We start from the raw sequence: 23,984 nt of genomic DNA, 5'->3' as shown, positions 1-23,984 counted from the left end.
ACTGCAAATACAATCTTGAATCGAATTCCACATAAAATGAGTAACAAGTCACCATATGAAGTATGGAAAGGAAGGTTACCAACCTATAAGACACTCAAAGTGTGGAGTTGCCTAGCAAAAGTTCAAGTTCCTTTGCCAAAGAGAACTAAACTTGGACCCAAAACTATAGATTGTGTCTTCATTGGATTTGCATCCAATAGTGCTGCTTATAGATTTTTAGTATTTCACTATGATGTTTCTGATATACATGTGAATACAATACTAGAATATGTTGATGCAATATTCTTTGAGGACATTTTTCCTTATAAACAAGGAAGGTCCAATGTCAATAGAAAAAGAACTATTGATGATTCTAGAATAAATGAGAATTCTAGAATAGATGATGGTAATCCTACTTCATCTAGTGTTCAAGAAAATGAACAAGATCAAGAACCTAGAAGAAGTAAAAGGACAAGAATACCAAAAGATTTTGGACCAGATTTCTTGACCATGATGGCTGAAGCTGAGCCTCAAACATAGAAAGAGGCAATATCAAGTCCAGAAGCTCCATTTTGGAAAGAAGCAATCAATAGTGAGGTTGAATCCATTATGCAAAATCATACATGGGAACTAGTTGATTTACCACATGGTAATAGACCAATTGGATACAAATGGATCTTTAAGAAGAAATTAAAATCAGATGGTACAATTGATAAGTAAAAGGCTCGTTTGGTAGCCAAAGGATACCGTCAAAAGGAAGGTTTAGATTTCTTTGACACATACTCACCCGTGACAAGAATAACATCAATAAGGATGTTGATTGCTATAGCATCAATTTATGACATGGAAATATATCAAATGGATGTAAAAACCGCTTTCTTAAATGGAGAGTTGGATGAGGAAATATATATGGAACAACCTGAGGGGTACGTAGTAAAAGGTCAAGAACAAAAAGTTTGCAAACTTGTAAAGTCTCTCTATATACTAAAACAAGCTCCAAAGCAATGGCATGAAAAAATTGACCATACTATGATGACACATGGTTTTAAAATAAACGAATGTGATAAATGTGTTTATATCAAGACACATAAGAACGCATGTGTTATAGTGTGTCTGTATGTAGATGACATGCTCATAATTAGGACTAACAAGGACATAATTAACTCTACCAAGAAAATGTTAAACTCCAGTTTTAACATGAAAGACTTAGGTCTTGTTGATGTAATTCTTGGAATTAGAGTTAAAAGAAATTCAGATGGTTATATATTAACACAGTCCCATTATGTAGAAACTGTTCTTAGAAAGTTTGGTCCTTTTGGAAGTAATCATGCTGTAACACCTTTTGATGCAAGTTGCAAATTAAAGAAGAATGAAGGTGAATCTATTTCACAAAAGAAATATTCACAAATCATTGGAAGTCTTATGTATATTATGAATTGTACAAGACCTGATATAGCCTATTCTGTGAGTAGACTTAGTAGGTATACAATTAATCCAGGACATGATCATTGGGAACCATTGATTAGAGTTTTGAGATATTTGAATTACACTTTGGAGTATGGATTACACTATACTAAATATCCTCCAGTACTAGAAGGATATAGTGATGCCAATTGGATTTCTAATGATTTAGAAACAAATTCCACTAGTGGATATGTTTTTATACTAGGAGGAGCATCCATATTTTGGAAATCTAGTAAACAAACTTGCATAGCCCGATCAACAATGGAATCGAAATTTGTAGCTTTAGATAAAGCTGGTGAAGAAGCCGAGTGGCTAAGAAATTTTTTGGAGGATATTCCTATTTGGCCTAAGCCTGTGACAGCTGTTTGTATACATTGTGATTGTATGGCTGCTCAAGCAAGAGCCAAAAATAATGTATACAATGGAAAGTCTAGACATATTAGACGAAGGCATAATACAATCAAGCAGTTGCTCTCAAATGGAATAATTTCTATTGACTATATAAAGTCAAGACAAGATCTTGCGGATCCGCTTACAAAAGGCTTGTCAAGAGAGCAAATCAAATTAACATCGAGGGGAATGGGATTGAAGCCAATTCAATAAATGAATCGGCCTAACGGAAACCTAACCTAGCTGATTGGAGATCCCATGGTCTAGGTTCAATAGGCAAACTGGTTAGGCATAATTCAAAAGAGCTAACACACTTAGATCTCATTCCTATGATGGAAAGAAGTGTGTTGTCTGCAAGAAGTCTATTAGGGTACGAAAGTTTAATGATGTTGATTTCTTGAAATCAAGAGGAATAGAGCAGACTATTCTTAGTCAACATTACCTATGTAGGAGTAAATGTGGGGTCGCATTTATGAGAATGAGATGACTAAATTCTCTAAAGCTCCTATGAATCCATGATTTGTTCAGGACCAAAATGAACACAAACGTATGAATAAGTGGTATGTTAAGATGTAACATGTGTGATACTTGTTGTCTCGGTTTACTACAATAGGTGAACAGTTCAAGATTTTATATTCATTGCGTCACTTAGTAAATCCGATAAGTATTCACTAGGGTAGGTTGAAGTCCAAAAGACACCTTTCCTGATGTGTGTTATATCTAAGTTTTCTCTCAAATACGCACGTTATAATTTTCCTATACAAATGTGGGGTATTGTTAGAGTTTGTATAGGAAAAGACACTTGCATTTAGTCCCACATTGGAAGAGAGTAGTTTCATTCCATGGTTTATAAGCACCAACACATAAGAAATACTAAATAGAGTATGGGCCTCAAAATGGTTTGAGCTTGGATTATATATATATATTTGTGTAATAAATATATATATATAATTAATTGTCAAAAGATGGGCCTTGGGCCTTGGGGGTCTGTTGATTTAATTAATAATTTACTTTTATTAATTAAAAATTCGGTTTATTCAGATAAAACCAAAATCTAAAATTCGAATTAATTAAACAGTTAACATAACTGTTGGATGAAGAGGTGTCAGACCTCTATATATTGACAATAAGATCAAACCAGAAAAAGACTTTTTTGAACTGCATTATCATTCTCACATTTTAACACTTCCTGAGAGAATTCATACCACTGTTCGTCAAAAATCAAAGTCACTGTGCTTAGGCTTAGATTTAAGATAGTTTAATCTTGGTGGACAGACTTCTATCGAACTACAAGCACAAGGGTAGAGGAGAAATACTATCTAAAGAACACTGCAAATCTGCAGGACTCTATCTACAATTCAAGTCAGTATTCTACAATCTATATTACTATTGTATTGATTCAATTATATTTATATAAAATATATTCGTTGGTTTTTTATTATTCTGTTATTTTGGGTTTTTACTGATTGTTCTACAACATATGTATCTTTAACCAAATTGTATACTACTTTTAAGTAGCTTGATGAATCTAACCAACATTTCCAAAAGCTGAAGTCTCAATACAAACTGACTAAATTAAATACCTTATATAAAGACTAAAATACCAACCCCAAGTTGTTCTGGTTAGTTGGTCACTAGTCGTTTGGTACGGCGGACTGTCATGGACTGGATTAAATTCTGGGACTGTCTTGGATTAACTCGGATTGAACTAAGTTGAATTAAGTCTGACCTATGTTTGGTGCTTGCGTTGGAGTAAGAAGCTGGATTGTAAAAATAGTGAAGACCTATGTTTGGTGCTGTGTCGGACTAAAAATTCATTATTATAATATTTAAATTTAATTAAGAATTTTGACTTGAAAAATATTTATATTTAATTAGAAATATTTAATTGGGGCTGATGTGTGAAAAAAATAATTTATAATTTATAAATTAAAAAAAAAAAATTATGTTCTCTTCCTACCTCTGCCTTTCCCATCTTCTTCCTGGCTGTCCGTCTTTCTTTCCAAATTTTCAAAGGGAAAAACGAAAAAAGGAAGCCAATTAGCCCCACACCATAACTTTTCACAAACCAATTACCACACCACAAAATTAATTAATTTATTTTTTAAAAGGCCCAAGTGCCCAGAACACAATTGGGATCTTATCTCATCCCTTTCTTCTTCTTTGGCCATTACCAGAACGAGGGCTGCACGGCTCCAATCAGCAGAAGCAGCTGAAAAACATCTTCATGCGATTCGACATGGACTCCGACGGCAGCCTCACCCAGCTCGAGCTCGCTAACCTGCTCCGGTCTCTTGGCGTCAAGTCCACCAGCTACCAGCTCCAAGTCCTCTTGCCAACGGAATCGGCACCACCGTCGAGTTCGACGAGCTAGTCACCGCCATGGAGGTCTTCCAGTCGTTCGAGAGGAAGAGAATGAGAGAGTGAAGGCTGTGTTGGTTGGACTCGTGCGTTCAAAATAGCACGCTCGCTATTTTGCGAACCGCATTTCATCCTCGCAATATTGAACGAGCGAGTCCGGTGTTTTTTTAATCAACGGACTATACAATCCCATTTATTTTAGTCCCTCTTTCACCAAACGCTGGTTTCAAAGTGTTATTTAACACTGTCCTGGCTAGTCCTGGCTAGTCCAGCCTACCAAACATACAAGTAGACAGTACTAGTCATTGGTTGCTATCATGCCTCTGTTGTTTGAGCAACAAGAGAGGGAGAAAGGAGAGGATGGATAAGAGAGGAGAACTACCATAGCAACATTACTGAATTCAACATAAAATATGCATGGGGTTATGGTAACACAGTAAACGCAGATGCATGGTATTTACCCTTTTCCTTCAAAATTTATAGAACGAGACATTTGACGCTATGCTTGAGCAAGAAGCTTTATTCTGGCAGCAGAAATACAGAAGTAAATGGTTGAGGAGAGGGGCAGGGACGTAGCCAGAAAAAAAAAAGAAAAAAAAAAGAAAAATCCAATTGGGGCTCTCCAAACAACAAAGTAAGAGTAAAAAGTTCAACAATATTGAAGACAAAGTTTATATATTAATCCATAATGTTTTACATGAAATACATTACAATCTTCCTCTACGCATTTTCATGTTCTGAAACTGTAGCGTAATGGCTTCATATTTTGAATGCCATCATATATGTCTTCCTCAATATATATATATATATATATATATATAACCATGTTATCATTAATGCATTGATCTCCTATCCAATTTCACAATTGATTCTTCAAAATATTCATGGTTGAAAATGCTCTTTCGACGATGACAGTAACAACGGGTAAAATCAATGCTAATGTTACAAGCAAGTATAAACCAGTGGATATACCTATAGATTTTCTTTTCCCAACAAAAAAATGAGTAGGGCATCCTCGCCCAGTGAGCCTATGCTAACTCCGTCCCTTGAAATACAAAATTCTTCCGCCTTATCACAATCATTAGGAGAAGGAAGAACAAGGTGCGGGATCGGGAGGGCCTATTTAATTCAGAGGGAAATTGAATTGCCGAGAGGAAGCAGCAGGTTGCTGCCGATTATTTTGAAAAGCTTTTTGCTGGGCATGGTATTATGGCAACGCTTTTTGGCTAGAAGAAACTATAGATGTTTACATTTAAAAGGATAAGAAAAGGTCAAATAATTTAGGGTATATGGAACAACACTTGAGTGCACTTTACTTTCATAACCATTCCATTGTGATTAACCAATCTTGACATTAAGCGTAATCGGAAATTTTCATTTTCTAAATACATGAATCCGCGGGTACGTATGGTGGTGTCACGTTGAGCATAATGATCAACACTACATAATATAAAACTGATTTGAGATAATATTAACCTAGTAATAAGTGGTAAGTGAAGCAAGTGGGGGAAACAATAATCCAAGTTAACTTATCATCACATGGTCCTTTAGTAAAGTTGCATCGGAGACAAATAAATATAGTGATCAAAACTTGTATAGTTCCATCACAAAAATCAATCCTCAATCGTTGAATTGGTAGGTAAATATTTCTCAGAGCTAGCGCACGCAGAAAAAGCAGATAGAGGAGAACTCCAGTAATCTGAAATGGCGACGGGGGATGATAACGACACCGTTTCGTCAAGTCCAGGGGGTTTCCGGCTACGCTGGGACGTGTTCCTAAGCTTTAGAGGCGAAGACACCCGCGCAACAATCACCAAGAGTCTGTACGAGGGGCTCGAAAAACGCGGCGTCCAACGCTTTGAACCGCGGGGACGAGATCGCCCCGAGTCTGCTGGAAGCGATCGAGGACTCGACGGCGGCGATCGTGATCCTGTCGCCGAGATATGCCGAGTCAAAATGGTGTCCGGAAGAGCTGGCTAAGATATGCGAGCGCCGGAGTCGGCTGATTCTGCCTGTGTTCTACCAAGTGGACCTCTCTCACGTTCGACATCAAAACGAACCGTTTGCAAAGCATTTTAGAGTTTATGAACAACTGCCTGAAATCGCCGACAAGGTCCCTAAGTGGCGGAGCGCCATGGAAAAAGTAGGCGGTATAGCGGGTTATATTATCAACACCGGGTACCCTATATATTTTCTTTTTTGGTTTTTTGTTTTTCAGTTACTTGCATGCTCTGCTTTCTTCATATCTTACTAAAGCATTTTAGTAACCTGCTGCGTTAATAAAAGTTGAAACCCTAGCTAGCCATAGCTAGGATGCATTGCTTAGAGTTGGATCGAGCTAGCTATCTCCATAATAATGTTGTTCCTTTTTACGTATGGATCAGTCAGATGATGGTGATGGCTGTGAGTGCCATACAAACATTGAGATGAGATAACTAACGATTCATACACAGGTTGCAGAGAGACGAAGACTTATGAATTAATAAGTTGGTGTTCTTCCTTCTTCTTGCTGATAGTTTTATTTGGTCGAGATTGACTTTTCACTTTTCAGAGGACTTTTTGGGGTTTTGGTATTAGGATATTTTTCTAATTAAATAAATATAATAATTAACAAAAGGTTTTGGAGTGTATTATTACAAGTAATGAATTGTATATTGTAGAAAATAGTAATTGAGTTAGGCTTTTTATAAGGCCTGCTTGATTTTTCTGTTCTGTTCACTTTATTATGCATAGTACCATACATGTCTGTGCACCCCAGTTGGTCGTTTTTGCAAATTTCTATATTTAATTGCATATATAGTATATTTGTTAGCGGGTCTAATTAAGTGAAAAATGGTATAAGTTGGAATCCTTGTTATCTTAAAAAATAGAAGATATAATCTATTTAAATTTCCACTATCATTTTCATTCCTTTATTTTTTTCCCACTTGTCTGAAGTGTCGTTTTTATTTAGGTTATCTTTAAACGCGAGACTTGGGTCTTTGTTTCTGACTTCTTCACCTGTTAACCACTTCGTGTTTTCTTCCTCTTGTATATTCAGTTGGTGTTGAAACAAATCAAGTCTTTATGTAAATCTAAACAAGAAGCTTGCCCTGCTCTGTGACGTTACTGTCCCGGATTTCAAGAGGAGTAGTAATATTGGGGATCCTAATTAGTTATCATTTCTTCAACTTTTACAATCTACCAATTAATAATGTGGCGTTAAAGGATATGTTTTTTTTTTCCTTCTTTTTTATAATACAGAGAAAGAGGATTTCTCATACACACAGCTATGATGGTTTAAACCTGAGATCTCTAGTCTGCAAGTCAAGACCTTTTTCCACCAGATTAGACTCCGTTGGCATGTTGCTTAATTATAAAGGAAAATATGTTCTTAATAACCTCTAGAGAGCTCCTTCAGAGGCTGCCCGCGTATTACATGAAATAACCTTCTCTTTTTAAGAATTTGAAAGGGACATCCCCTAAAACTTCTTAATTACGAAGAATAATGTTCTACTTATGTTGTTCGAGTCTAAATCTACATCACATATATGAGGAGAATTAATCTAAGCAATGGTTGAAATTCTAGTATCAAATTCTATGGTCGCAGGTCTAGTGTCCGTGATTTGGAGTTCCATATGCGCATTCTAGTGTCCAAACAATTGCTGATCTTGTCCCTCTCCCATATGATTTGAGGGTTTAGAGTTCGGGTTTAGAAAGCCTAAAAACATAGGTTTAATTATTATATTGGTCATACGTGAGAATCCCTTTAACCCGTTTGTAACTCAAAATGTATTTTTTATGACAGCAACGAAGCAGATGGGTTCATTCAACATTTAGTCCAAAGGGTTTTGACTGAAATAAACAAAACCCCAGCTGCATACACAGTGGGACTTGATTCCCGAGTTGAAGAGGTGATGAGGCTTTTAGACTTGAATGTTGGATCCAGCGGAGTTCGAGTTCTGGGAATTCATGGCATGGGCGGGGTTGGCAAGACAACACTTGCCAAGGCTCTTTTCAACAGGCTTGTTGGTCATTTTGACTGCCACTGTTTGATCTCAAATGTTCGAGAAATCTCAGCAGGACATGAGGGTTTGCTATCTCTCCAAAACAAACTCATTGGTAATCTTTCCCCTAATAAGGTGCCTCCTGTAAATGAGCTTGAGACTGGTGTTGCTGCAATCAGAGCGATTGCGTATGAGAAGCAAATTCTTCTTGTTCTGGATGATGTTGATAATGTGAGCCAACTAAGTGCTTTAGTTGGCAACAACACAGAATGGTTTTACAAAGGAAGCCGAATTATCGTTACCACGAGAGATATAAAAGCCTTACCAAGTCATCTTGTGAATAAGTTGTATGAGGTGAGGGAGTTGGATTCGTCCAAGGCACTACAACTTTTAAATTACCATGCTCTGAGAAGAGAAAAGCCCACAGATGAGTTCTTCAATCTGTCAAGGGAAATTGCAGCTCTTACAGGTGGGCTACCCTTGGCTCTTGAAGTGTTTGGTTCTTACCTCTTTGATAAGAGGAAGATAGAGGACTGGAGAGAAGCTCTGCAGAAGCTGAGCAAGATTCGTCCAGGTGATCTTCACGATGTGCTAAAGATAAGTTATGACGCACTAGACAAGCCAAACAAGTATATCTTCCTAGATATTGCATGTTTATTTGTAAAGATGAACATGAAGAGAGAAGATGCAATTAACATATTGAAGGGCTGTGGTTTTGCTGGCGAGATAGCCATTTCTGACCTCACAGCAAAGTCACTTATTAAGATCACTGAAGACAGTACACTGTGGATGCACGATCAGATTAGGGACATGGGAAGGCAAATCGTTAGAGACGAAAACCTTTTGGATCCTGGCATGCGTACTAGACTGTGGGATCGTGATGAAATCATGAATGTCTTCAAGGATGATAAGGTAAAGATTCCAGCATGATAAATTTTATTCTATTAAATTTTATTGTTTATATATATTCATACCTACTTGACAATAGGGAACAAGACATATACAAGGGATAGTCCTAGACTTCGAATCAAGGACAATGAAGGTGAGGGATCCAGGTGGTGACAGAATTTCTTGGAATAACTTTCGAAGAGGTCCAACTTTTACCTCTGCAGTTACATACATTAAGGAAAGATACAAAGCACATCACCAAAATAAAGCAGAGAAAAAAAGAGAGGTTATAATTTGCTCAAAACCCCTTGCAGCAATGGTCAATCTTAGACTGCTTCAAATTAATTATGTGCATTTGGAAGGGGACTTGAAGTTTCTTCCTGCTGAGTTGAAGTGGTTACAGTGGAAAGGTTGTCCTCTGAAATCTCTTGCTTTGGATTTTTTTCCTCTCCGACTTGCCGTGCTTGATCTTTCAGACAGCAAACTCGAACGTTTGTGGCGTGGGCGTGGTCACAAGGTACGTATAAGCTTAATTGTCTGATCCATCATCTTCATTATTATTTTGACATTGTATGCATGTGCATAACTGATCTTTATTTTTTTATCTTTCTATTTCCAGGTGGCTGAGAAACTGATGCTCTTGAATCTGACCGGCTGCATTAATCTAACTGCTATTCCTGATTTATCTGGTAATGGGGCCTTGGAAAAGCTTACTCTTGAGCATTGCACTGGACTCACTAAGCTTCACAACTCTATTGGGAATTTGCAGACATTAGTCCACTTGAACCTTCGAGAATGTCCCAACCTCATTCAACTTCCAAATGATGTCTCCGGCCTGACAAAACTTGAGAACCTAATCCTCTCTGGTTGCTTGCAACTGAAACAACTGCCAAACAACATGGACCGCATGGTATCATTAAAAGAACTTCTCCTTGATGACACTGCTATAATAAGTCTTCCCGAATCTATCTTCCGGCTTACAAAACTTGAAAAGCTCAGTTTGAACAGGTGCAAATATTTGAAAGGGCTCCCCGACTTGATAGGAAAGTTGTGTTCTCTGAAAGAAATCTCCCTTAACGGGTGCGAAAAATTAGAAAAAATACCGAATTCCATGGGATCTTTGGCAAACCTTGAGAAACTAAGTTTGCTCTGGTGTACATCACTGAGCATTATTCCCGATTCAATTGGCAACCTCAAATCGTTGATGGAGTTTTATATTTACGGTAGTCCAATCAAAGAGCTGCCTGTGTCCATTGGTTCATTATCAAACTTGAAGGAATTATCGGCAGGGAACGGTCAATTTTTGAGCAGATTGCCTGATTCAATTGGAGGTTTGAATTCTCTAGTTGTGCTAAAAATAGATCAGACATTAATCACAGATCTCCCACATGAGATTGGTGCCTTGAAAACACTTGAGAAGCTTGAGATGAGGAAATGTGCATCTCTTAGATCATTACCAGAATCAATTGGAAGCATGAGAGCCCTAACTTCTATAATCATAACTGAAGCTGCTATCACAGAACTGCCAGAATCAATAGGGATGTTGGAAAATACTACCATGTTACAGCTGGACAGATGTAAGCAGTTCTGTAAGCTTCCAGCTTCAATAGGACAGTTAAAGTCCTTGCACAGATTGCTGATGGTGGAAACTGCAGTGACAGAACTACCCGAAAGCTTCGGAATGCTTTCTTGTTTAATGGTTTTAAATATGGGAAAGAAGCATCAAAAGAGGGAAGACACAGAAGAGATTAATTTTATAGTCCCAGCTTCTTTCTCAAATCTATCCTTGCTATATGAACTGCATGCTCGTGCTTGTAATATATCTGGTAAAATTGCAGATGATTTTGAGAAGTTGTCATCACTCGAAATCTTGAATCTAGGCCGTAATAAATTTTCCAGCCTTCCAGCCAGCCTGAGGGGCCTGTCTCTTCTCAAAAAGCTTCTATTACCTCACTGTAAAAAGCTCAAGGCTTTGCCTCCGCTTCCCTCCAGTTTAGAAGAGGTGGATGCTGCAAACTGTATTTCATTAGAAAGTATCTCTGACATTTCAATCCTGGAGAACTTGGTGATGCTGAACCTTACAAGTTGTGAGAAAGTTGTGGACATTCCAGGACTTGAATGCTTGAAGTCCTTGGTAAGGTTGTATGCAAGTGGTTGCACAGCTTGCTCATCAGCTATTAAGAAAAGACTTGCTAAGGTGCTCTCCTAACTCTCTGTCTTTCTCCGTCTCCGTGTGTATACTTTATATGTACGTGTGTGTACATGTTTATATACATATATAAGAAAGTGAAACACAATCATAGGTTTGGAAAATTTTGTTGCAGAGCTACATGAGGAAAATTCGCAATCTTAGCATGCCCGGGAGCAAGATACCAGACTGGTTTTCTCAATATGTGGTTACATTCTCCGAAAGAAAAAACTGTGTTCTCAAAAGTGTGATCATAGGTGTTGTAGTCTCTCTCAACCAGAAAATACCCGATGACATAAGAGAAGAACTTCCCGCAATCGTGGACATTCTAGGACAGATCCTCATACTGGATTTTCCTACCTTCACTTCAGCTTTGATCTTATTGGGAGTGCCAAATACAAATGAAGACCAAGTTCACTTGTGCCGATACCCAATTCACCATCCCTTGGTTTTTCAGTTGAAAGATGGTTACAATATACATGTAATGCGAAGAGAGCCGCCGATGATGAAAGGGGTTGAGCTGAAGAAGTGGGGGATCCATTTGGTCTATGAAGCTGATGTTGATTATGAGGGAGACGAAGAATCATTAAATGAAAGCCAGCAATCTCCTTCAGAAAATAGTTCAGTTGACCAAAGCAAGTGAACAACTATTCTTTGCAGCCTCCTTATATTCTTACTGAGTTTTATCATTTTTATTTTTACCTTTCATTTTTATGTGGCTACTTTTTTTTGTTTTCGAGCACCTTTCCTATTGAGAGGGCAAAGAACCCTACTGCATTGGTTTGGAGCGATGTCCAACACGGAAGGCATAACCCAAGCAATTGGCAAGAATAATCCATTCCTTTAATCACGAATGGTGCATATATAGCTTCTACTTTGATTCGAAATTATCGATCCTTTAATTGGCACATACATTTCTCTGCACGCATAACAAGTGAAGCAGAAATGGCTAGCGAAGACGACGCCGACGACTCCGTTTCACCAACCGCGGGAGGTTTCCGGCTACGCTGGGACGTGTTCCTGAGCTTCAGAGGCGAAGACACCCGCTCAACGATCACGAAGAATATCTACGAGGAGCTCGAGAAAAGCAGCGTCCGAGTCTTCCGAGACGACGAAGGTTTGAACCGCGGGGACGAGATCGCCTCTAGTCTGCTGGAGGCGATCGAAGACTCGGCGGCGGCCATCGTCGTCCTGTCGCCGAGATATGCCGAGTCAAGGTGGTGCCTTGAAGAGCTGGCTAAGATATGCGAGCGTAGCCGGAGACTGCGCCTGATGATTCTGCCTGTGTTTTACCAAGTGGACCCCTCCGACGTTCGACGGCAGAGGGGCCCATTTGCAGAGCATTTTAGAGCTCATGAGCAAGTGTACGAAAACGCCGTCGTCTCTAGGTGGAGGAGCGCCATGGCGAAGGTCGGTGGTACAGCTGGGTATATTTTCAACGCCAGGTAGTAATTAATCGAATTAAATTAGTAATAGTAATAAAATAATAAGAGTGTTGCTAAACTAACTCTAAAATTAACTGAGTACACCATATGATTTAAGTACACTATAATGTTTTAATCAAAATATAAAATTAACTAAGTACAACTTACTTTACTATTAAAATACCCTTGATACACCCTAATAAACTCTATCACACAACATCCTATTTGATATTCATGTTTTAGTTCAACAGTTTAATTAGGCAAGTGGTGTTTTCTTACAGACGACACTGAAATAGAGCTGCACATGAGATGGCAGCCTATGTTTCTAGGATGGGTGGTAATCAGGTCCAGCATGGGTAGTGATGTAAACAATCTTATTCATCTTTAATAAATTTCCCTGATGTTTTGACCCAAAAATGGGATATGCTAGTAGAGTTAAAATCGTCAGGAAGCTCACAATCATCCCTCCTAGAAGAAAGCCCTATCGACAACCGCTCATTCACCCAAACTTCCCTGGGTCTGCTCTTACTTTTTCTGGGGTCAGAAGCCTATTTCATTCTCCATAGGTTTCCCAACATGGTTCTTTCATCTCATAATGTTCGGAATCGGGGAAGCATTTTTCTTGCTTAGGCCTTTTATTCGGGTTGAATATGGTGAGTAGGGTGTACTTATTAAAATTATATTTGTTTTGCAATTCAATATATATTTTTTGGTCATTTTATATTAGGGTAAATTAGTAATTCAATAAATATTTTGGTAGTATAATTTTAGGGTTCGTTTAGCAACACTCAATAATAATCATAATTCATAACTAAATTCCCACTCAATCAGTTTGAAAACCCTTAAAACCCTAGCTTAGCTTAGCTACCATGCAAAAATTGAGATATGATTAGAGATTTAGTTATCTAATGTTTAAGGTCTTGGTATATGATATTAAGATATAACAAAGTGTTTTGGAAGAATTAATTAAATAAGTGTGGTGGGGTATTCTTTTCACTTTGTTTAAATTATTCATTCATTCATATGTAATATAGTAATTTAAATTGGGCAATACTGTAAAGATAAGCTAATGTATCTTTCTTTCCTCACCGCACTGTCGTTTGACTCGTTTTCATTCGGATTTACATTCTGAAGTGTGAGAGTTTTGGCTTGTTTCTGAGGACCACTTGTTTTCATAAATAGCTGCTTCGTGTGTTTTGCTGCATAACATGATTTCATTCTGAGGACCACCCGTTAACTAATTGGTGTTTTCATTCTACGTCCTATTCCTCTTGTATGATCACTGATAACATGATTTGCAGTTGATTTGTTACTTTTGGCTTGTTTCAAGATTTAGTTATTGTCAAGATAAACAGGCTTATTGGTCCGTAACAGACAATTAATTCTCAGGCGTTCTATGTTTTGCTTATCACCATAAGGGCCTAAGTGATGTATTTGTGATTATGTATATTGACAGCAAAGAAGCAGAGTTGATTAAATTGTTAGTCAAAACGGTTTTGACTGAAATACGCAAAACCCCTGTGGGTCTTGCTGAATACACAGTGGGACTTGATTCCAGAGTTGAAGACATGATGAGGTTGTTAGATGTAAGATCCAAGGGCATTCGAGTTGTCGGAATTCATGGCATGGGTGGTGTTGGCAAGACAACACTTGCCAAGGCTCTTTTTAATAGACTTGTGGGTTATTTTGAGCGCCACAGTTTCATCTCAAATGTTAGAGAAATTTCAGCAGGGCATGAGGGTTTAGTATCACTTCAAAACAAGCTTATTGGTAGTCTTTCTTCTAATACCATGTCTGCAAATGAACTTAATACTGGTATTTCTGCAATCAAAGCAATTGTATACGAGAAGCGAGTTCTTATTGTCTTGGATGATGTTGATAATGTAAACCAACTAAATGCTTTAGTTGGCAGCAGACAATGGTTTTATGAAGGAAGCCGAATTATTGTTACCACCAGAGATAGAGAAGTCTTACCCAGTCATCTTGTGAACGAGTTGTATGAGGTCAGGGAGTTGCATTTCTCTCAGGCACTTCAACTTTTTAGTTACCATGCACTGAGAAGAGAAAAACCCACGGATACTTTCTTAACTCTCTCTCAGCAAATTGTGTCTCTCACAAGTGGGCTACCATTGGCTCTTGAAATATTTGGTTGTTACCTTTTTGATAAGAGGAGAATAGAGGAATGGAGAGATGCTCTGCAGAAACTGAAACAGATTCGTCCGCGCAATCTTCAGGATGTGTTAAAGATAAGTTATGATGCGCTAGATGAGCAAGAGAAGTGCATCTTTCTAGACATTGCATGTTTATTTGTAACAATGAATATGAGGAGAGAAGATGCAATTGACATATTAAAAGGTTGTGGTTTTGATGGTGAGATAGCAATTGCTGACCTCGTAGCAAAATCTCTCATTAAAGTTTATGGAGACAGTATCTTGTGGATGCACGATCAAGTTAAAGACATGGGAAGACAAATCGTTACGGAGGAAAACGTTGTAGATCTTGGCATGCGTAGTAGACTTTGGGATCGTGATGAAATATTGAATGTCTTCAAGGATGATAAGGTAGAGATTCCAGCACTATTATTTTTATTGTTTATATATTCTTCTGGCTAGATTTAGATGTCGAAGACGCTTCGACCAAAAAAAAAAAGATGTTGAAGACGCTTGAATGTCTTAAAGGATGATGCATTATTATTTTTCTTCACTCAATTTCTTACATATTTTTCCATACCTTGATAATAGGGAACAAGAAGTATACAGGGGATAGTACTAGACTTTGAATCAACAAAAAGGCTGGTGAAGGATCCAAGTGGTGACAGAATTTCTTGGGATAACTTTCGAAGATACCCAACTTTTACCTCTGCAGTTACATACCTAAAAGAAAGATACAAAACATATCTTCAAACGAAAGCAGAGAAAGAGAGACAGGTTACAATTTGCACTAAACCCCTAAGAAAAATGGTCAATCTTAGACTGCTTCAAATCAATTATCTGAATTTGGAAGGCCGCTTCAAGTTTCTTCCCGCAGAGTTGAAGTGGTTACAGTGGAAAGGTTGTCCTCTGAATTCTCTTCCTTCGGATTTTCCCCCTCGCCAACTTGCTGTCCTTGATCTTTCACGCAGCAAAATCGAACGTTTGTGGCATGGGCGCCGTAACAAGGTATATGCTTCACTATCTGATCCATAATCTTTGTCATTATAATTGTGACAGCAAGAATTTATATCACTGATCTTCATATGTGTCTGCCTTGTATCTCTGTCTCTTCCTTTCTATTTCTAAGGCACAACTAATGCAGTTTGGTAGATGCTTATACACTTTTATTGTTTCCAGGTGGCTGAGAAATTGATGCTTTTGAATCTATATGGTTGCTTTAACCTAACCACCATTCCTGATTTATCTGGGAATCAGGCCTTGGAAAAGCTTAATCTTGAGCGTTGCAGTAAACTGACTAAACTTCATGCCTCGATTGGGAATTTGCATACATTGATCCACTTGAACCTTCGAGACTGTGAAAACCTCGTTGAACTTCCAAATGATGTCTCCGGCCTGACAAAACTTGAGAACCTGATCCTCTCTGGTTGCTTACAACTGAAAGAACTGCCAAGCAACATGGACAGCATGGTATCATTAAAAGATCTTCTCCTTGATGGCACTGCTGTAAAAAGTCTTCCAGAATCTATTTTCCGGTTTTCAAAACTCGAAAAGCTCAGCTTGAACCGGTGCAAACATTTGAAAGGGCTACCTGAGTTGATAGGAAAGTTGCATTCTCTGAAAGAAATCTCCCTCAACGATTCTGCTTTAGAAAAACTACCTGTTTCCTTTGGATATTTGGCAAACCTTGAGAAACTAAGTTTGCTCTGGTGTAAATCACTGACAACTATTCCTGATTCCATTGGCAACCTCAGTTCGTTAATGGAATTTCATACTTACGGTAGCGGAATCAAAGAACTTCCTGTGTCCATTGGTTCATTATCAAATTTGAAGGAATTATCAACAGGACACGGTCAAATTTTGAGCAGATTGCCTGATTCAATTGGAGGTTTGAATTCTCTAGTTGTACTAAAAATTGATCAGACATTAATCACAGATCTTCCACATGAGATTGGTGCCTTGAAGTCACTTGAGAAGCTTGAGATGAGGAAATGTGCATTTCTTAGATCGTTACCAGAATCAATTGGAAGCATGAAGGCATTGACTACATTAGTCATAACTGAAGCTGATATTACTGCATTGCCAGAATCGATAGGGATGTTGGAAAACCTTACAATGTTACAGTTGAACAGATGTAAACACCTCCGCAAGCTTCCAACTTCAATAGGCCAATTAAAGTCCTTGCACAGATTGCAGATGGTGGAAAATGCTGTGACAGAACTACCCGAAAGCTTCGGAATGCTTTCCAGTTTAATGGTTTTAAATATGGGAAAGAAGTATCAAAAGAGGGAAGATACAGAAGAGATTAAATTTATACTCCCCGCTTCTTTCTCAAATCTATCCTTGCTATATGAACTGCATGCTGGTGCTTGTAATATATCTGGTAAAATTGCAGATGATTTCGAGAAGTTGTCACTGCTCGAAATCTTGAATCTAGGCCGTAATAACTTTTACGGCCTTCCAGCCAGCCTGAGGGGCCTATCTCTTCTCAGAAAGCTTATATTACCTCACTGTAAAATGCTCAAGGCTTTGCCTCCGCTTCCCTCAAGTTTAGAAGAGGTGGATGCTGCAAACTGCACCTCATTAGAAAGTATCTCTGATATTTCAAACCTGGAGAACTTGGCGATGCTGAACCTTACAAGTTGTGAGAAAGTTGTGGACATTCCAGGACTTGAATGCTTGAAGTCCTTGGTAAGGTTGTATGCAAGTGGTTGCACAGCTTGCTCATCAGCTATTAAGAAAAGACTTGCTAAGGTTCTCCCTCTCTCTCTCTCTCTTTCTCTCTCTCTCTCTCTCCGTGTATATACTATGCGTGTACATGTATAAGAAAGTGAAACACAATCATAGATTTGAAATTTTTTGTTGCAGAGCTACATGAGGAAAATACGCAATCTTAGCATTCCCGGGAGCAAGATACCAGACTGGTTTTCTCAAGATGTGGTTACATTCTCAGAAAGAAAAAACTGTGTTCTCAAAAGTGTGATCATAGGTGTTGTAGTCTCTCTCAACCAGCAAGTACCAGATGACATGAGAGACGAAGTCCCTGCGATAGTAGACATTCTAGCACAGATCCTCATACTGGATTTTCCTACATATAGTTCAGCTTTATTCTTATTGGGAGTGCCAAATACAAATGAAGATCAAGTTCACTTGTGCCGATACCCAATTCACCATCCCTTGGTTTCTCAGTTGAAAGATGGTTATAACATACGTGTGATACGGAGAGAGCCACCGATGATGAAAGGGGTTGAGCTGAAGAAGTGGGGGATCCATTTGGTCTATGAAGGTGATGATGAGTATGAGGGAGATGAAGAATCATTAAATGAAAGCCAGCAATCCCTTTCAGAAAAGATGGCAAGGTTCTTCAGCTCTTTTGAAGAAGGTGGCTGAACCTGTACTTTTGAGAAAGATGACTGCACATCCGAATGAATTTAGCTGTAGTGTTTCTCTCGTCTCTCTGTTATCGACTGATAATTCCCCTATCCACGTGTTTTATTTATCAATTTTAGTTTCCCATTTAAAGCCAAATGACATCGTTTTAAGCCAATGCAACACAAGGAGCGTGCTGAAGAACATGAACATTCTCACAATTGATTAAAAGTGTTGTAAATCAATAAGATTAAAGTGGATGCCACCTATGCTTTCCTCTAACAATATCTACCGGATGACTCACCCCATTATGCTATCAGACCTAACATTTTGTGTAATATTATATTTATATATTATGCGTACAAATAGGCACCAATATTAATAAGAAGTGATAAAAGGAGAAACCGTAAGAACATTGCTATGGCTCTTTCTCTATCCATACTCTCCTAAATCCTCTCTTAATTCCCTTACTCAAATCATCAATGAGCTGTGTTGATTGGAACCATGTTCTATGTTCTATTATTAAATGTCGACAAAATCATTGGCCAAAATAGAAAGAGGCAATTTCATTATAGTTGAGAATGAACGTGAAAGAACAAACCCATAGTACAAACCCCAAAAAGATGTTAACCATGTAGGTTATACACAAGGATTAAAATATCGGCCGTGCAGATAATATCGGGCCTCCAATTTACAGATATTTCGAGGGATATATCGTTATCGTTTTGGGTATCGGGAAAAAATCAACAAAAATGACAGATATAGGCATTGAAACACATAATTTTGGTGTAAAACTTTCATAGATGTTATGTATATTGTCAATGAATGTATTGAACAAATAAAACTCAAAATTTACTAATAATAAGATATATATATATATATATATATATACATATGATGAAATATAAGTGGTATGTAATACGCGTTAATGAAAAGTTTGAAAATAAAAAGTTGATTAGAATGAATAAACCATGCATAAATCCATAGTTTATTTGAACATTGGATTACAATTTAGATGAGTGTCCAACTACATAAATGAAGAGCTCCTATGAGGTTCAAACAATGTGGAACAACCATCTAGATTCGTACAATAATCATACTAAGTCATGTAACCCGAGTAATTTGTAAGCCATGTTTGAACATGGTGCACATATGTCTCTCTTGAGCTCCCTACTGTCATTCCATAAATGGGATAGTTAAGATTAACCCAACTAGTAGGTCCATAATCTGTTTCATCATCTTGAGCTCCATATCTAGTTCCACTATAATCAGACATGACATAACCATAGCCATCATAAGATTCATTTGAGTTAGTACTAGGTCTATATTCTTTTGATGCATACTCTAAAACATGCATACTCCAAAACATCTTTTGAATTGAATATTGCCAAAAGCCTTCACACATATATCTAATCACTGCACATATACCTCCAAAAAATCTTTTCAGTTTCAATTTGCTTCAAAACTTTTGAATTTTTTTGGGTTTTGTTATGGGTATCGGAAAATATCGGGAATATCGGCAAAATATCGGGGATATCGCACTTATCGGGGATATATCGTCGATATCGGGGAAGATATGACCTTACCCCCCAATATCGGTGTCGACAATTCAAAATATCGATATATCGGCCGATATATCGGTGTATCGGCCGATATTTCAATCCTTGGTTATACATAGGTGTTCGAAATAAAGAGGACTATACTCACTTTATATGATACAATGTTTCTGGTAGAAACAAGGAATGTTGAGGTACTACATGTTTACAGATGCAATCGTGCCTTTTTATTGCACATTTACGGAGACCAACATGTTATCTTTAAGGGTAAATAAATGCACGGAGCATATCGTCAGAAGAGATTCCCTAAAGATGTACAAGCAGAACAAATAGCTGGATATAAAGCTATATAATGTGTCATGAAGTGTAATCCCTTAAATAAAATCCCTAAAGGATTAAAATTGCATGAAGCAAATATTTGAAGGACATGTGCCTGAAGCACAAATTTTGTACTCAATATCAATATGTATAAATTGCCTTTGAGAGTACTTTAATTGAATTCAAATTTAAAGACGTTGCAACTTATTAACATGTTTAAAGTTAAGAGAAATATTTAGACTCCCAAAGAGCCAATGGAAAAGCATATGCAATTATTCTCAAAACATACAAGGGTATGTATGAAATAACATATGCAATATTCTCAAAATGTATAAGGATATGTGTGAATGACTGATTATACCATATAAATATTTAATGCTCTTATCATTATAAATATGAGGTTATTATTATTATTTTAATATAGCATATGAAAATCAAACCATTATATGAAGTGAAAGGCTTACGAAAGTAGCATAGATATTTTTTTTGTATTACTCTAACCTTAATAGGGATTAGATGAATGAAAACACACATGAATCCTTCAATGATGCTGCAACAACAAGTTTTATGCAGTCATTATCAAAGATCACTCCTTGAAGTATAAATGTGATATCAATATCATTTGTGATAGGTCATCAGAGTATGAAGTTATCAAAGGAAAGTAATTCTTCAGGGGGAGCATCTAACAATATTACAAGATTACTCACATAAGCAGTGTCAACTATGACATTCAGAAAGATGATCAACAGTATGGCTTAAGGATATTTTGCAAACATCAGGGGGAGCGTGCTATCAATAAAGATCTTCACACAATGTACTCTTTTTCCTTCGTCCAGGTTTTTATTCCACTGGATTTTTCTTGGCAAGGTTTTAACGAGGCAGTGTCGCACGCTAGTCAGTGTTCATTATACACGTGACAAAGTTTTACGCTACACATGGTTGTGTACTCTTTTACCCTTTGATCAATTTTTTGTCCCACTATATTTTACTGACAAGGTTTTTAATGAGGCATATTTCATGCATGGTGGACATTCAAGGGGAAATGTTGTAAATCAATAAGATTAAAGTGGATGTCACCTATGCTTTCCTCTAACAATACCTACTGGATGACTCACCCCATTATGCTATCAAACCTAACATTTTGTGTAATATTATATGTGTATATTATGCCTATGAATAGGCACCAATATTAATAAGAAGATATAGAAGAAGAAACCGTGAGAACATTGCTATGGCTCTTTCTCCACATTCATACTCCATTTAAATTCTCTCTCAAATCTCTTAAATTTCTCTATCATGGAGACTATTTAGGATCAAATATTAGTTGGTTATCTCACTTTCATGACTTTTAACTTTGGAGACACTACTAAGATATATAGTCTCATTTGAGTTGTTAATCTCACTTTATAGTTATATGTGTTGTAAATGCATGAGTTGGTGGATGACTACCATACCACTTAGCATTCACCCATTCTAATTCTATGTAACCTATACACTAAATACCATAGTTATGGGCTTGTAACTTATGAGTTGTTATTGTCTTCTTACCATTATAAGCCTATAAATAAGAAGTCTTATCAAGATGAGATGTACAATTTGATTGAACAATTTCTATTGTCTTTCTCTACTTTCAAATTCTCTTTACAATTTTCCCTTAGTTATATAACACGTTATCAGCACGACATTGCTCTTGGTATGTTTTCTTTCTCTGAATTTTCTTTCTTCTTATATGAGCTAGAGTCATCACATGGTATAGAGTTTCTTTGTACTCACCATCAAACTTCATCATGCTCATTTAAGGAAAAAAAAAATTTCTTATACTTATTATACATGAATATAATGTCATGTTTATTTTATTTTTTTATTTTTACGTATGATCTTAATTATTATAATGAGTTTGTATTATATAAAAGATCAAGGCCCGAAGTTCCTCGATCCTCATCATATAACTTGATTAGGACCTAGAGTCCTTTTGATTGAATCAAAAACTTAAGTTCTTTGATTCCAAATAATTGAGGGTGTGAAGTTCTATGAATTTAAAGAGCATATAAGGACATGAAACTTCTTGATTTTGTATTAATCAAAATCAGAATTTCAAGAGGCCTACGTATGTCAAGAACCAGAACCAGAAGTTTCGAGTGCATATACATCGATTTGAATATGAAGTTCAAAGTACAACTATTAATTCAATTTATTTAGATCTACGTATTCGAACCTGAAGTTTCGAATATATGTTGATATAAACCTGAAGTTCATAGTTTTTCATGGATCTTAATACTATATATGAACCTAAAGTTTATTACTTAGTTGTGCCTATATGAATCTGAATTGGTTGGAAATTCAATTATTAAACTTGTAGTTTTATCTACATATTGAATCCACATTAATATTAGATTATCTTGGAATTTCATAGTCTTTAATTTATTTATTTTATTCTTTGTTTATATACCACTACACTCATTTAATTTTATTTAATTTTGGGTTATTAGTTAATTTCGTTTTACAATGGTAATATAATATGTTATATAACCTATACATATATATAGTTAGTTCATGGGCTTAATAACTTTTTGTATACCGTGATATATATTGTTTTACTATATGTATATATACCTATATAATATTGATACTTACGGTCTTGTATTATATATATAACTGAAATCATGATTGCCAGAAGCAATTAATGCCCATTTATTATAAATGGTTCACATTTATACGAAAAGATAATATTTGTTCCACTATATACTATGTGTATTATGATGGAGTTGAAAAAAAAAGGGAGGAATTAAAACCCGAAGATCTTGATCCTCAATATATTTAATGAAGGACTTGAAGATCCTAAATTTTATACAATTAAAGGAAAAGGACTGAAGATCCTAAATTCCTATAAATCTAAAAAGGGTATGAAGATCTCAATTCATGTATAATGAAATATAAGGTTGAAAAGTCTATATCTTTGTATAAATATGTGACCCTGAAGTTCACATCCTAATGAGCTAAACCTGGAGTTTAACATTGAGCAAATGTAATAATTATAGAACCAGAAGTTCTAATGATTTTAGTGGAGTGCACTATCATATTACAGTTTTGAGGGTTATAAGTTCCTCAATTCATTTTCAATTAATTAGGACCAGAAGATCCTAAATTCTCAACCCTTATAATATAATTATATGTGGGCATGAAGTTCCTCATTTCTTATTTAATCATATAAGGGCCAGATGATCCTTAGATTTCAATCCTTATAATATAAATATTAATGGAGGACTAGAAGTTTCTTAATTCTTATTTAATCATGTAAGGGCCAGAAGATCCTTAGATTTCAATCTTTATAATATAAATATTTGTGCACTTGAATTTCCCCAATTCTTAAAAGACAAATGAAGACCTGAAGCTCTTCGATTCACTTTTCATTGCAACCAGAAGTTTCAACAATTTATTTTATTGTAATATTTTTTTTTGTTGTATTTTTTTTTTTACTTAGTTCTTTTCTTTGGTTTTATTTTTATTTTATGCAAGGACCTGAAGTCCCTAAATTAGTATTATATAATTAAATAAAGACTCGAAGTCTCTTAGTTCTCAATTCATATAATATCTATACAAGGACTTCGAGTTCTGGAATTCTCAGAACCCAAATCAAAACTTGGAGTTCTTTGATTTTCTTTAACTGGAACTAGAAGTTCCAACGGTTTATTTTATTACAGTATTTTAATTTTAATTTTAATTTTCTTGTTATATTTAGTTCTTTGTTTTCATTTCAACAATTTATAATTAAGGATCTGAAGTTCCTAATAAGACATGAAGTTCAAAAATCTTAGAACCCGAGTTCTAATTATGCCTAATCCAAACTGTAAGTTTCGGCCACATATGCATTAAATTTTAATTAAATAAATAAAAAAATTAAAAAAGAGGAA

At 36.5% G+C, this 23,984-nt stretch overlaps 2 protein-coding genes across 5 annotated transcripts; both read left to right on the top strand.

Annotated features, from left to right (window-relative positions):
• Window positions 1-5,889: 5,889 nt before the first annotated feature.
• On the top strand, window positions 5,890-11,899 carry LOC103321713 (uncharacterized). Its single transcript, XM_089044447.1, is given in 6 exon segments — window positions 5,890-6,053; window positions 6,055-6,372; window positions 7,982-9,092; window positions 9,169-9,585; window positions 9,688-11,265; window positions 11,393-11,899. Coding segments are annotated over 6 exon segments (4,086 nt in total). The 5' UTR covers window positions 5,890-5,898.
• Window positions 11,900-11,984: 85 nt separating this feature from the next.
• On the top strand, window positions 11,985-18,484 carry LOC103321665 (uncharacterized). 4 transcript variants are annotated; one of them, XM_089046540.1, is made up of 5 exons: window positions 11,985-12,683; window positions 14,137-15,241; window positions 15,422-15,838; window positions 16,010-17,584; window positions 17,699-18,484. In XM_089046540.1, the coding sequence occupies exons 1-5, from the start codon at window positions 12,202-12,204 to the stop codon at window positions 18,218-18,220; spliced, it is 4,101 nt and encodes a 1,366-aa protein (XP_088902666.1). In that variant the 5' UTR covers window positions 11,985-12,201; the 3' UTR covers window positions 18,221-18,484. The 4 variants fall into 4 exon arrangements, with proteins under 4 accessions (XP_088902666.1, XP_088902667.1, XP_088902665.1 ...); XM_089046541.1 differs by having other exon boundaries at window positions 11,985-12,701; window positions 16,088-17,584; XM_089046539.1 differs by having other exon boundaries at window positions 11,985-12,701.
• Window positions 18,485-23,984: the final 5,500 nt, after the last annotated feature.

This window comes from Prunus mume, linkage group LG2 (genome assembly GCF_029339155.1).
Source record: "Prunus mume cultivar Tortuosa linkage group LG2, ASM2933915v1, whole genome shotgun sequence".
Classification (NCBI taxonomy): Eukaryota; Viridiplantae; Streptophyta; class Magnoliopsida; order Rosales; family Rosaceae; genus Prunus; species Prunus mume.
Note: the sequence above shows the minus strand (reverse complement) of the source record. Positions and strands in the feature narration are given on the sequence as shown.

Coding starts and splice junctions, on each gene's coding strand:
- LOC103321665 (XM_089046539.1), top strand. CDS start 12,202: ATGGCTAGCGAAGACGACGCCGACGACTCCGTTTCACCAACCGCGGGA. Junction 15,242..15,421: donor ATGTCTTCAAGGATGATAAG/GTAGAGATTCCA, acceptor CCTTGATAATAG/GGAACAAGAAGTATACAGGG. Junction 17,585..17,698: donor TTAAGAAAAGACTTGCTAAG/GTTCTCCCTCTC, acceptor TTTTTGTTGCAG/AGCTACATGAGGAAAATACG.